The 14,766-nt window shown below is 41.2% G+C and overlaps 1 protein-coding gene across 15 annotated transcripts in view; it reads left to right on the top strand.

Annotated features, from left to right (window-relative positions):
* The window catches only part of PCBP3 (poly(rC) binding protein 3), a 342,071-nt gene extending 327,551 nt beyond the window's left edge, over nt 1-14,520 (top strand). For all 15 annotated transcript variants that reach the window (XM_029068512.2, XM_029068513.2, XM_029068533.2 and 12 more), the window contains one exon: nt 13,825-14,520. In XM_029068512.2, coding sequence (XP_028924345.1) covers nt 13,825-13,870 — 46 coding nt within the window. In that variant the 3' untranslated portion in view covers nt 13,871-14,520. The remainder of the gene's footprint in view (nt 1-13,824) is intronic.
* The last annotated feature ends 246 nt before the right edge of the window (nt 14,521-14,766 follow it).

Raw genomic sequence — 14,766 nt, 5'->3', positions numbered from 1 at the left:
CGCTTACTATGTGCAGAGCACTGTTCTAAGCACTGGGATAGATGCGGGGAAATCAGGTTGTCCCACGTGAGTTAATCCCCATTTTACAGATGAGGTAACTGAGGCACAGAGAAGTTGCACACAGCTGACAAGTGGCTGAGCCGGGATTCAAACCCATGACCTCTAACTCCCAAGCCCGGGCTCTTTCCACTGAGCCACACTTACACCAGAGCTGGTAGACAGGCTCCCTGCCCACGAGGGTCCCTCGGGCACCAAGGATTTACAAATCTGGACTGGGAGCAGAAGATTTCCCCGTTTGGATTTATACAGAAGTTTAAATTTAAAGCAGACCAGCTGCCTGCAAAATGAATCTGTTTGGCCCTGGAGGGATGGGAGGAATCTCTAAGGGAACCAAAAGGCAAAGGTATGTTGGCTGCTTCCTCCACACCCACGTCTCCTCTAGTCAGGATGTTCCTGGCTGCCCTCTCTTCAGCACCCTACTGCCCTTTGTCTGTTTTCTCTTTTACTGTCATCCACACCAAACTAAAGCTGTTAACACTCTGTTCCACTTCTGTAATAGAAGACCGGAGCGGAAAGTGGTTTCTCTAATCCAGAGTGGTGTTGGAACCAGAGGCTCAGTTGCAGTTGGTGGCTGAAGAAGGTACCTGGGATGGTAGATCACGGTTACGAGAACTGAAAGGTTCCAAGATTCTCCCCTTGTACGCCTCCAAAAATCAAATTGCAAATTCCCAGAGCACCTCTTTCCAAGGAATTCTTCGTGGTTTGCAGAGAATTCCTTGGAAATGGAGATTTAGACTCAGGAATGCAGTCGTTGTAATTGAAATTTGTTACGTCCTAGTGTGCAGAGTACTATGCTAAGTGTGGAAGAGAATACCCAGGTGGGAATTAGATAAGATAAGCAGAGAGAAGGCTCTGGCCTCTCTTTAAAAACAATCTAGACAGGTACAAGTGTTCAGTCCCCATAACAGTCCTGAAAGGTCAGAGGGTATTAATTCCAGTTTATGGTTGGAGAAAGTCAGAACTTTCCTGGTTTCACAGTACATCAGTATCTGAATTCCACTTAGATATTGTGCTTTGATGCTATTCCGTTGGCCTGTCTGAAGCAACAAGGAGGTTGGTGTTCAGTCACACAGATATCATTTTCTAATCTCCATCACTGAACCTTGTTGGGTACTGGTTCCGGTTTCCAAAACCATATTTACAGAAGTACTGAAATGGTTGGCTAGGATGCCATCTCTCCCTCCTAAGCTGTGCCAGAAGTGCTTTGACATTTGACATTTGACATTTGTATTTTTACTAGTCTGGTTTCACATTTGGCTAGGTATGGCTTCTAGAAATATATAGTGGTTCAGAGTATTTACTCATTAATTTCAGGGACTCAATCACATTTTTCCTTCTTTCTGCGCAATGGTACTTCTACTCAAAATACAAAACAGTCATATTAATGCTCTTAATGCTTTCTGGGAATTACTCATAATGGCACGGATGGGGTGTAGAAGAAGTCAGAAGAATTGGACGCCATTTATGATTTGGGATGATCCAGGTATTTCCAAACAGAAAATGTTAAATTTAAACCTACTGACAATGTTAAGCATACAATTCAGTCTGTTGGTCTCAGATTTCAAACCTGAATGATTTGTTTTCTTCAGGATTTGGAATTGTTTTATTGTATTTTTAAGATATTTGTTATGCCCTTATTATGTGTTGAATGGTGTTCTTAGTGCTGAGGTAGAAACAAGTGAATTTGGTTAGATACAGTCTTGTCCCACCAGGAGCTCAGAGTATAAGTAGGAGAGAAAACAGGAGAACTGAGTCACAGAAAAATTAAATAACTTGCCCAAAGTCACACAGCAAGCATTTGGCCGAGCTGGGATTAGAACCTGGGTTCTTCTGACTCCTGTGCTCTTTCCACTAGGTCATGCTGCCTCTCACCTATTATAACCCACAGTGAAAAATGTGCATCTCATTGTTTTTTCCACCAGAGGTGAGGGGAATCAGCAAAAATGTACTGCTGAGATGATCATAATCATAATTTTTACTGGGAATTAGATTTTACTTCAAATTTGCCAAAGAATGAGAACGAACAGGGAGAACCAGACCCTCCCACTGCATAAACTGTTTTAATGCCATATTTCCTGCTTTGGACCATAGGAATAATTTAGAACACTGAAGCCACAACTTACTGTAGAAAAATCTTGTTCATTTGAAATCCAGGAACCAGATAGAAAAAAAGGATTTTGCATTAACCAGGCCTGAATTATTCCATTTTTTCCAAGAGGAACAAATCATTTTCTGATCATTATATGTTATTTTGAATATGGATTTAACAAGGTCTTACTGGAAATAGTATCCTAAAGACCTGAAAGAGTTATTGCATCTTTAAGAAGCTCTTGGTTTATTCCCAGGATGTAGATTGGGTCCTGGAAAAATCTGGTTTAATAAATTTAATTTGAAAAATTCTACTTTGTAGATGGCATTATTACAATTTCTGGTATGCAAGTGAATGCATGGAATGGAAAAACTAGAGAAGCAAGATAACCGTTATCATCAATGGCATTTATTAAGTGCTTACTGTATGCAGAGCTCTGTACTAAACACTTGGGGGAGAATATAGCACAACATAATTGGTAGACAGGGAAAGCGTCAACTAATTCTATTGTATCGTACTCTCCTAGTTGCTTTGTACCGTCCTCTGCGTATAGGAAGCCTCAATAAATACCATTGAATGTTTGATACACACGTTCTGTACCCGCAATGAGCTTACAGTCTAGAGGGGGAGACGGACGTTAATATAAAATAAATAATTTATAAATATGATTTAGAGATATTTACATAAGTGCTGTGGGGTTGAGGGTGGGGTAGATATCAAATGCCCAAAGATTACAGGTCCAAGAACCTAGATGACACAGAAGGGAGAGGGAGAGGACTTAATTGGGAAAGGCCTCCTGATCTTGATAAGGCTTTGAAAGAGGAGAGAGTGGTGGTCTGGCTTATATAGAAAGTGGAAGGAGTTCCGGGCAAGGGGGGACGTGGGAAAGGGGTCGGTGACATATAGATGATTTTGGAACACAGTGAGTAAAATGACGCTAGAAAATTGAAGTGTGAGGGCTGGGCTGTAGTAAGAGATTAGTGAGGTAAGGTAGGAGGGGGCAAAGTGATTGAGTGCTTTAAAGCTGATGGTAAGAAGTTTCTGTTTAACGTGGAGGTGGATGGGCAACCCCTGGAGGTTCTTGAGGTGTGGGGAGACCCGAACCTTTTTTTTCTCTTAGAAAAACGATGTGTGCCGAAGAGTGAAGTATGGGCTGGATTGGAGTGGGGAGAGAGGCAGGGAAATTATGATGAAAATGTCTAGTAATTGGAATCATTAATTATTTTGATGGTGCTTACATGTCTAGAAAAGCCCAAATGATGATCTTAGTGTCCTATATTAGACTGTGCCAACCTACTGGAAATCAAATTCTTTAATGTGTCATCAAGTCAATGGACTGTTCTCTGTTTTCTTCTCCACATCCAGTTTTACTGTGGAAGGATCTTGCTGTCAAAGCATTGAACTGAGGAAATCAGTCATGGTTTAAAGGATTTGGGAATACTCAATCTAGGGAAGAGAAAGCTAAAGGATTATTGCATAAAGATTTTCAGATATACAAAGGGATTTAATCCAGAGGTCAATAACCCACTGATTTTAGTCTCCACTGAGGGGTGATAAAGAAAGAAATGGGATTTGACTGTATTGTAGATGATTCAAGTTACATAAAAGAAGAGAGGTTCCTGACCTTGTTTGTTAAACAGTGGAATCATTTACCAGGTGATACTATGGGCTATCTGCATTTGGGGGTAATGAAAAAGAAGGGTTAATTTTCAAGTGTCTAAAAGTGGGAACATGAGCCAGATGATCTTGGGAAGGGTGCTTCCAACGTGAAGATTCTTGTCTGTTATTCTGTGATTTTAAGCAAGTTACCTGGTCAGATATTTTCAATGTGAAACTATAGGAAAGCAGCATGACTTAGTGGAAATAGCAGAGGACTGGGACTGGGAGACCTGGGTTCTAATAAATTTGAACGGTCGACACCTGTTGCTAAACGCCACTTAATCTCCAGAGCCCTCAAATGCCATGGATAAGTGGGAAGCACATTGCAACACACAGAATGATGCAGAAGGGATACTAAAGGGATGGAAAGGGATGGGCGTTGAAGAAGATATTTTCAAAGGAAAAGGGATAGTGACTGGTGATTATTTGAGGAGAAGAGACTGAAAAAGAATTAAGGCCAAAAGATTTTGGCAGAGTTCCCACAGAGAAGTAGCATGTTTTAGCAGAAAGACCATATGCCTGGGGATCAGTAGACCTGGGTTCTAATCCTGACTCCATGACTTGCCTACTCTGTGACCTTGGGAATATCACTTAACTGCTCTGTGCCCTAGTTTCTTTATTTGTAAGGTAACTCTTTTGTACACTCTCAAGTGCCAGAAACAGTGCTTCTGTACAGTAGCAGTACACACACACAGTAAGCACTCAATAAATACCCTTGATTGATTATATGTAAAATGGGGAATAAATATCTGCCCTCCCTCCCCCTCAGGCTGAAAGCCCTGGGTGGGACATGAAGAGGGACTGTGTTGGGTCCGATTGGATTGTATTCTACCCCAGGGCTTAGCACAGTGCTTGGGACATAGTAAACATTTAATAAATTTATTATTGTTACCATTATTATTAGTATTGTGGCACAGAAGCCCAAAGCTGGAGTTGGTATTTTCTGCCAGTATATTTCCCTGGACATAATGGGTCCCTAGCCCCCTCAATTAACCAATTCTTATCATTTGCCATTTGTTCAATAATCCTTTCTAAGGTTTTTTAAAGCCCTTCATTTTTGCTTTTTAAAAAATGTCATTTAGAAGAAGTGTATCTTTCTCCTTTAGAAATGGGGTCTTTAACCACAAAAACAGTTTTTGCCATGTGGTTGTCATATTTGATACAATATAGGCAGACTCCATTATCACATGAAAGTAGATAATATTAAGTGATAAATTTATGTTCTGTGTCCCAGTTTCTGCTTCTTTGGTCCCACAGCACCATCAGTAAATCAATCGATGGTACTCATTGAGTGCTTTCTGTGTTGAAAGCACTGTACTGTTTGTTAGAGAACAACACAACATAATTTGTAGATATTTTCCCTGTCTACAAGGAGCTTACTCTCTAGAGGAGTTTACGGTCTAGAGAGCCATGAATCTGGCATTTATATGCTTTAATAATTATTATTATTATTATTATGGTATTTGTTAAGCACTACAATATGCCAAGCACTGTTCTAAGTGCTGGGCTAGATACAGGGTAATCAGATTGTCCCATGTTAGGCTCACACTTTCAATCCCCATTTTACAGATGAGGTAACTGAGGCACAGAGAAGTTAAGTGACTTGCCCAAGTTCACACAGCTGACAAGTGGCGGAGGCGGGATTAGAAACCACGTTCTCAGTCTCCCTCTGACTCCCAAGCCTGTGCTCTTTCCACTAAACCATGCAGCTTTAAACTCATCATAAAATGGGAAGGGTTCTCAACAGGGCTTCCCAGGGCAACTCCCTGCTTTTTAGCCAGGTGAATGACCATAAATCATTTAGTGTTTTCTAAGGTCATTTAGGTCATTTAGGTCATTGTTTTCTCTTCTAAAACCACATAGGGCCAGTGAATGTCTTCCCTCCTATGAAAGAAATCCATGATTAGAGTCTCCATAACTTCCCCTAATGGCTTGTTCTAGTATTTCTCCTGTCAAACTTTCTCCTAACAAACCAAATTCTCCTTTTCGCTTCTTTACCTGCCCTGTAAAAAAAAAAATGGACAGGATTAATTCCCACCTATATACTCTTTCCCATTGCTTAGTATAGTAAGCACTTAATAAATTCTGTTACGATTTCTAATAATCACCAACCCCTTATAAAAACTATTTCTGTCCAAGAAGGAAGATAATTGAAGCAGCATAGTGTAGTGGATAGAGCACGGGCCTGGAAGTCAGAAGGTGATGGGTTCTAATCCTGAATCCATCACCCATCTGCTATGTGACCTTGGGCAAGTCATTGAACTTCTCTGTATCTCTGTTACCTCATCTGTAAAAAATGGGGATTAAGAGTTTGAGTGTGAGACAGGGTCTGTGTCTAGCCTGATTAACTTGCATCTACACCAGTGCTTAGAACAGTGCTTGGCACATAGTAAGCCCTTTACAAGTACCATAATTATTATTTTTATTATGTTACCCTTATACCCCTCCTTTCCAGGATAAACAGCCCAATTCCTCCTGAGGTCTACTTTCCTCAGCTTTAAACGTTTCTCTAACACTTCTGTGGAACTTCTCCAGTTTATCCATCACCTTTTCAGAGTCCAGAGTTCCAGGATATAATAAGCCCTTGAGGAATTGAGCTCATTAACAATGATGCAGTTCCTGTGCACTCTTCTGGCCGTGAGGAGCCCTGACCCCCTCCCGTGTGATGGGAGAGCAACTGGTCCTTGGCGTCTTCTTTTCCTGATCCGGAGGAGGGGTGGGGGTGTAATCGGTAGGGAGAATGACCAGAATCGAGTGATTTCAGTCCTGAAGCTATTGACTAAATGCTTACAGCTGTTTCTGAAGGCAGTGTCCTTTTTCTTGGACTTCAAACAAATCATGGGCTGAGGAAATAAGATAGTTCCAAATTTGAGGCCCTTTGACTGAGAAAGCCTGTCTTCCAGTTCTCGTAAATGTAATCCTAGGAAAGAGCAGCTGTTTGAATTGGCAGAGGGAAGAAATTAAGGTAGAGAGCACAGAACCTCTGGACAATTGAGGGTCTTGAAAATAATGACAGAGATAGCAATGATGGTATTTATTAAGTGCTTGCTATGTGTCAAGCACTGTAGGCCTGTTGTTGGGCAGGGATCGTCTCTATTCCTTGCCAAATTGTACTTTCCAATTGTACAGTGCTCTGCACACAGTAAGCGCTCAATAAATATGATTGAATGAAATGAATGAATGATCTAAGCCCTGTGGCAGATCCAAGCTAATGAGGGCAGACACAATGCCTGTCTCACACAGGGCTCACATTCTAAGTAGGAGGGAGAATAGGTATTGAACTTCCATTTTGCAGATGAGGAAACTGAGGTACAGAGAAATTAAGTGATTTACCCAAGCTCACAAAGTAGGCAGGAGGTAGAGCCAGGATTAGAACCCCAGTCCTCTGACTTCCAAGCCCGTACTCTTTCTTCCACTAGGACACACTGCTGTTGTAGGATTTGGAATTGAGTAATGAGAAAAATAAAGGTTTGAAGTTAGATAAAACTCCCACTGGGATCTAGTGTGCTCAGCTACTAAGTAGTTGTTTATTGCCTGTTCTTGGAGTTACCAGAGTTTTTTGCACTAATCCTCCACTCACGTATGTTTCAATTTTATTTATTTTAGCAATCTGGTTCTGTCGATGACATGTGTGTCATGAAATCAGAGCAGTGGAAGGACTTCACTAGGTCATTTAGCTTTTAAGCACACAATATGTCTTATTCTTCTCCATGTTCTGCAAATTCCCATTACAGTGCTCTGTAAAGCATAAGCACTCAATTTATTATTTTTTGAAAATGATCCTACTCCTCTTCACTACTGTACTATAGCCCACTATTCTACTATAACCCAGCCCGCACACTTTGCTCCTCTAATGCCAACCTCCTCACTGTTCCTCGCTCTTGTCTACCTCACCACTGACCTCTGTCCCATGTCCTGCTTCTGGCCTAGAACATCCTCCCTTTTCATAAATGACAATTATTCTCCCCACCTTCAAAACCTTACTGAAAGCACATTTCTAAGAGGCCTTTCCTAAGTCCTCGTTTCCTCTTTTCCCACTCCCTTCTGTATCACCCTGACTTGCTCCCTTTTTCACACACACCCGCATACCCTCAAAGCACTTATGTACATATCTGTAATTCATTTATTTATATTGTCTGTCTCTCTTTCAAGACTTTGAGGTCATTGTGGAATGTGTCTGTTATATTGTTTTGTTATACTCTCCCAAGTACTTAGTACATTGTCATGCACACAGTAAGCATTCAATAAATATGATTGATTGAATGATTGATGATCAGACCAAAAGTATTTTAAGGATTGAATATTTACAACTTTAAAGGCAACTACAGAAGATGCTTTAGCATTCATTAAAACCATCTGTCAAAATGGAAGCAGCGTGGCTCAGTGGAAGAGCCCGGGCTTGGGAGTCAGAGGTCATGAGTTTGACTCCTGGCTCTGCCACTTGTCAGCTGTGTGATTGTGGGTAAGTCACTTAACTTCTCTGTGCTTCAGTTACCTCATCTGTAAAATGGGGATTAACTGTGAGCCTCACATAGGACAACCTGATTACCCTGTATCTACCCCAGCGCTTAGAACAGTGCTCTGCACATAGTAAGCACTTAACAAATACCAACATTATTATTATTAAAATAGTAAGCTCCATGAGGACAGGGAACGTGTGTTTTGTTTCTATTATATTCTCCCAAATGCTCACATGATACAGTGCCTAGCACTCCGTAAGCACTCATTCAGTATTCATAAAATTAAAAAGTTGATATAATAATAATAATCTTGGTATTTGTTAAGCGCTTACTATGTGCCAAGCACTGTTCTAAGAGCTGGGGTAGATACAAGGTAATCAGGTTGTCCCACATGGGGCTCACAGTCTTCATCCCCATTTTACAGATGAGGGAACTGAGGCACAGAGAAGTGACTTGCCCAGAGTCACACAGCTGACATGTGAGGGAGCTGGGATTAGAACCCATGACCTCTGACTCGCAAGCCTGGGCTCTTACCACTAAGCCACGCTGCTACTTTGTGATATGCGTGTACGCATAAACTACTTTATACATATATATGCTTAACGTATACATATATTTACCCTAACCTCATGTATGAATCACAGCCCATATTTAGTTTGCAATAATGTGTGCTTTCACTTTGGATTTTGACTAACATTGACTAACATTGGTAGGAAATTAGGGATCATTTCTCAACAAGCGTGAGCCTGTTTGGGTTCTGTGTACAGGGTTACCAAAAGAAAAAAGCCAACTGCCTGTGCATATAAGTGTTCTGTTGGAACTGTACATTTTACAGCACAAGTTTTCTTTAAAATGTGAGATTTTCAGAGAAGACGACCCTTAAGTTATAAGAGAACTGGATGTATGCATAGTGTAAGCTATTAGGATTTACTCTACTTGTTATAGTGATAATATTTCTTGAAGTGTTCAAAGGTAGTCCATCTAAAAGTAGGAGCAGAGGTCATCTGAACTCTTCAAAGCCATTTCAGCCCAAGGATTCCATTATGTAATAACTGATATTTATTAAGCTCGTATTATGTTCCAAGCCCTGTACTAAATGCTGGAGTTGATCCAATATAAGCAGGCCTGAAAGACCCTTGGAAGTGTTCAGAGTCCAGTTCTCCACCGCTAACGTAGGATGAATTTACAGTAATGCTAGAAGGCTCAAATAAGACTGGCAACTCATGATATTTTCAATATCTTTACAGTAATTCAATTACTTTACAAAGTCTTGGGCAATCTGGAATACTACTATTTCCACACAAACCTATCCTCTTGGGTTTTATTAACAACTGTCACACATAGCCTTCCTGAAAATTCTCTCCCCCCACTAAGATTCCCCAGAATGCCTGAAAAATGTCCAAGTGCATAATCCAGAGAATATAGTTCAATGAAATGAATAAGCAAAATGTAGAAAATCATAATTGCGAAAAAAATGCCTTCTCTGAATCTCTATATGAAAAAAGGAATATGACATCATCAGCATGTCATAGAATTGTCAGTTCTTCTAAAAAGTTTTTCAATATGCTATTTTTCAGAACATTTTCATGTCCATCAAATTCCAATGGCAGAGTCTTGTTCATGTTGCATGAATGTTAAAAAAAAAAAAAAGGTGCTTCAAAATGGTGGAACAGTCAGTTATTTTTTGATAGGGGGATGAAGTGCTGATCTCCACATAGTTCACTTTTAGCTCTCTCTTAGGAGATTTTTCCCATCTTCTTGAAAGGTATTTCTCTAAAGAGTTTGAGGCTCCTTCTTTTCTCTTGCTTAAAGGAGCAGCTTAACAGTAGAGACACCAACATTGAAAACATTTTTCTCCTTGCCCCAATATTTGTTTGGACACAGTGTTCTTCAGTCAAATCAGTAGTATTTACTGAATGTTTATTTTGTGCTGATCTCTGTACTAAGTGCTTGGAATCAATTAATTGATCATATTTATTGAGTGTGCAGAGCAGTGTAAGTACTAAGTGCTAATATAATGGAGTTGGTAGACATGTTCTTTGCCCACAGTGAGTTTACAGTCTAGAGAAGAGTACAGTAAAGTCAGTAGACTAGATCCGTACTTTCAACATGGATGTTCTTTTTGTTACCTGGTCAGGCTAACATGCTTGAGAGCTGAAGTAGTCAAGACCCTGTCTTGGAACATGTTGCTTCCGTACCCTGAACTTACTTGCATTGTTTTCCTAAATCTGACAGTCAATGAAGTCTCCTTTTTAGGAGCAAGCAACCCAGTGCCTAGGACAAAAGCAGTATTTCAGGCAAAATAGAAGCTTCATTGACCTCATTTTAAAAGACCTCAGATGAGACTCAATTCAAGGACAACATTTAGCTCAGAATTTTTGACGGGGAAATACTCCTTTTGCGGATCTTGTAGAGCTTTGAGTGTGAGCTGCTTAGTTGGAAGGAGGGGTAGGACTCAAAGGTATCTCATCCCCTTGTCTCCTATGTGCAAATCCTGTGTCTCACTATCATTGTCAAGGATACTTCCTGAGCAATGGATAATGGGAAAGTCAGAGGGCAGGCAGGGTTTGGGGTGTGGGGGGGAAGATGAGAAATTCTGTTTTGGACTTGTTAAGTTTGAGGATGTGGTGGGACATCACCTTGCCCTTTCCTAAAAAATAAATAAATAAATAAATTGTGGTATTTGTTAAGCGCTTACTATGTGCAAAGCACTGTTCTAAGTGCTGGGTGATACAAGGGGATCAGGTTGTCCCACATGGGGCTCACAGTTTTAATCCCCATTTGACAGATGAGGCAACTGAGGCACAGAAAAGTTAAGTGACTTGCCCAAGGTCACACAGCTGACTAGTGGCGGAGCCGGGATTAGAACCCATGACCTCTGACTCCCAAGCCCACGCTCTTTCCACTGAGCCATGCTGCTTCTCTCCTCCCTTCTCTCTTTCTACCGCCCACCCCGCACGCTCTGCTCCTCTGCCGCCCACCTCCTCACCGTCCCTCGGTCTCGCCTATCCCGCCGTCGACCCCTGGGCCACGTCCTCCTGCGGTCCTGGAATGCCCTCCCTCCTCGCCTCTGACAATCTAATTTTCTTTCCCTCTTCAAATCCCTACTTAAAGCTCACCTCCTCCAAGAGGCCTTCCCAGACTGAGATCCCCCCTTTTTCCCTCTGCTCCCTCTACCCCCCTTCACCTCTCCGCAGCTAAACCCTCTTCTCCCCCCTTTCCCTCTCCTGTCCCACCCCCTCAGCACTGTACTTGTCCGCTATATATATCTTTATCACCCTATTTATTTTGTTTATTTTGTTAATGAGATGTACATCGCCTTGATTCTATTTATTTGCTATTGTTTTAATGAGATGTTCATCCCCTCGATTCTATTTATTGCTATTGTTCTCGTCTGTCCGTCTCCCCCGATTAGACCGTAAGCCCGTCAAAGGGCAGGGACTGTCTCTATCTGTTGCCGACTTGTACATTCCAAGCGCTTAGTACAGTGCTCTGCACATAGTAAGCGCTCAATAAATACTATTGAATGAATGAATGAATGGATGAATGAACATCCAAATAGAGTTGTCTTCAAGGCAGGATGGAATGTGATAATGAAAAAATAGTGAGAAGTCAGGGCGGAAGAGAAATTTCAGCATTATCTGTGTAGAGTTTGATAGTTGAAGCTGTAAGAGAGAATGGGTTCTCCAAAAGAGTGGGTATAGATGGAGAACAGAAGATCCAGAAGAGCCTTGAGGGGCTGTCACAGTTAGGGGATGGGAATCAGAGGAGAAGCCAGCGAAATACACTGAGAAGGAACAGCCAGAGAGGTAGGAGAACTAAGAGAAGACGGTGTCAACGAAGCCAAGGTTATATAGTGTTTCCAGGAGAAAGAGGTGGTTCACGGTTTTGAAAACAGCTGAGTGGCCAAGGAGGATTAGAATGGAGTAGACACCATTGGATATGACCAGAAAGAATGTTAATAGTGACAATTTCTGTGCAGTAGAAGTGGCAGAAGCCAGATTGCAAGGGTTAAAGGAGATAATCAGAGGAGAGGAAGGCAGCAGGTGTAAACAACTCACTCAAAGAGTTAGGAAAGGAATTGTAGGAGGAAGAAGGGATGATAACTGAAAGGAATCATGGAGACAAAAGAGACTCTTTTAGGCTAGAGAGGCATAGCAAGTTTGAAAGCAGTGGAGAAGGAACTATTGGAGGGTGAGCTGTTGAAGATGACTGTCAGGGTAGGAAGAAGGGAAGGAGCAAAGGTTTCAAGGTGGGAAAGGATGGGGTTGGCAGTGCAAGTGAAGGGAGTAAATTTTATGAGGAAGTTGGAGATCTCATCTTGTGATATTGTTGGGAAGGATCGGAGAGTTGAAGTTAGACCAGGAAGAGGATGAGACTGGAGAGGAACAAGGGAGATTTTCAGGAGATGATGCCTGATAGTTTCAATTTTATTGATGAAATAGGTGTCCAGGTCATTAGAGACAAGAGATGGGGAAGGCGAGGGTACAGAGGGTTTGAGGAGGGAGTTAAAAGTTGGAAATAGCTGGTAGAGGCAACGAGCATGAGAGTCAATAAGATTAGAAAAGTATTGTTGCTGGGGTGGAGGGATTAAAGGAAAGAGAAGTGGGCTATCTAGCAGCAGGAAAAGAAACATAGTATGGCATGGTGAATAGACCACGGGCCTGGGAGACAGAAGGTCATGGGTTCTAAATCCACCTCCTTCACTTGTCTGCTGTGTGACCTTAGGCAAGTCATTTCACTTCTCTGGGCCTTAGTTACCTCATCTATAAATTGGGAATTGAGACAGTGAGCCCCATGTGGGAAAGGGACTATGTCCAACCCGATTTTCTTTACCCCCCTAGTGCTTAATACAGTACCTGGCACATATTAAGCATTTAACAAATACCACAATTATTATTATTATTATTATTATTATACAAGTTGGGGATAAGGGTGCCAAAAGATTCACAGCAGAGCTGACCTATCACCTGGAGATTTTCGGGAAAGGGTCTGGGGGCCTAGCTGAGGAAGGCAGTGAACAGCAAAGTTGAAATACATTTGAGCTCCAGAAGAAGGATAAACCTCATATGATGCGAGCCTGTTGTGGATTGGAAAAAGTGCGTGAACACTCCTGGCTTGGCAGAAGGCCTAGAGGAGGGAATAGATCAATCAATCAGTGATATTTATTGAGGAATAGTTAATGCATTGGGATTCTCGTCGAATATCCTAGGGCAGGGAACATGTCTACCAACCCTATTACATTATATTCACCCAAGCAATTAGTACAGTGCCCTGCACACACTAAGGACTCAATAATTACCACTGATTAATCAATACACCTCACACAATTCTGGTTTTAGGAGTCAAAGGCTCTCTTTCCTTCTTTTGAGATTTTTATTTTCCATTTCTAAACCCCAGGTAACAATACCTGCCTGCAGTTAAAGTTTGTCAAACATTCTGAGTGAAAGTGTAAATGCGAGAATTTCAGTTGACAGAAAGTTATCATGACAAGGACTCTCCACTGAGACCCAACTCTTTTAATCTGTGGGAATATTGTTTGTCTTTTCATTTTAGTTCTGTGGATCCAGAACCCTATGTGAGAAATACATTCACTGCATGATGGGGGCATCACGAACGACAAATGCTACCAACTCATTGAATATAAATTATTTCTAAAGGAGAAGAGGACATGAAGAGGAATCCACCTTGTCTCTAAAAGGGAACTTAACTGTTCACTCTCTTTATCTGAAGGAAAATGACTCCATCATTAGATTTATTCATTAAATGCTTTGCTGTATAGGATCAATCGAGAATTGACTCCCAGTATATGGAATGGGGAGATCGTCATCTATGACCTAATTTGAAGTGCAACTTGCGACCTATTTAGTGAGCAAAGTCTTGAGGTTTTTTCTGCTGGCTCTTTATGCATTTCGTCATGCTGACATAGTGTCATCTTTTCTCATTTTTCATTTCAGTCGTTATCTTGCTTTAGTTGTTTGCCTGCCTATACTACCAAGTAGCTGGCCAGCACCTCGTACTTTTTTGACCTGTAGAATAAGAAAGCTCCCAGTGAAGCAAAGTGACTCTCTGTGAATAGATTTGTGTTACCGATCTGTGCAGTGATGTGTATTTTATTATTGCATCTCATGATTGCTCTCCCATACTGTATTTTAATAACTGTATCTGCATATTGGTGAACATGTATTTAAAATGTAATTATTAAAGTTTCTTGGTGTGCAGCATAGATGAGTAAAGATAATTTAACTTAAATTCTTGTTGCTACGTTCATATCTTTTCCCTTAATATCTCGAGGTTCACAAATCAGTTAAAAAATCACTCAGAAAATCAAAAAAGTGCCTATTTCCTTCCAAGAGAGACCCAAGGAGAGAAGTGCTGCACAGTTAAGTATAGCTATTTTGAAACTCCTTACCTGCCTTCTTTAGACTGACAACTTAACTCTGTTTTATTGTACTCTCCCACATTCTGAGTGTAGTGCTCTGCACAGAGTAAGCACTC

Source organism: Ornithorhynchus anatinus, chromosome 7 (genome assembly GCF_004115215.2).
Source record: "Ornithorhynchus anatinus isolate Pmale09 chromosome 7, mOrnAna1.pri.v4, whole genome shotgun sequence".
Taxonomy (NCBI): Eukaryota; Metazoa; Chordata; class Mammalia; order Monotremata; family Ornithorhynchidae; genus Ornithorhynchus; species Ornithorhynchus anatinus.
The sequence above is the reverse complement of the archived record's forward strand: the minus strand, read 5'-3'. Positions and strand labels throughout refer to the sequence as shown.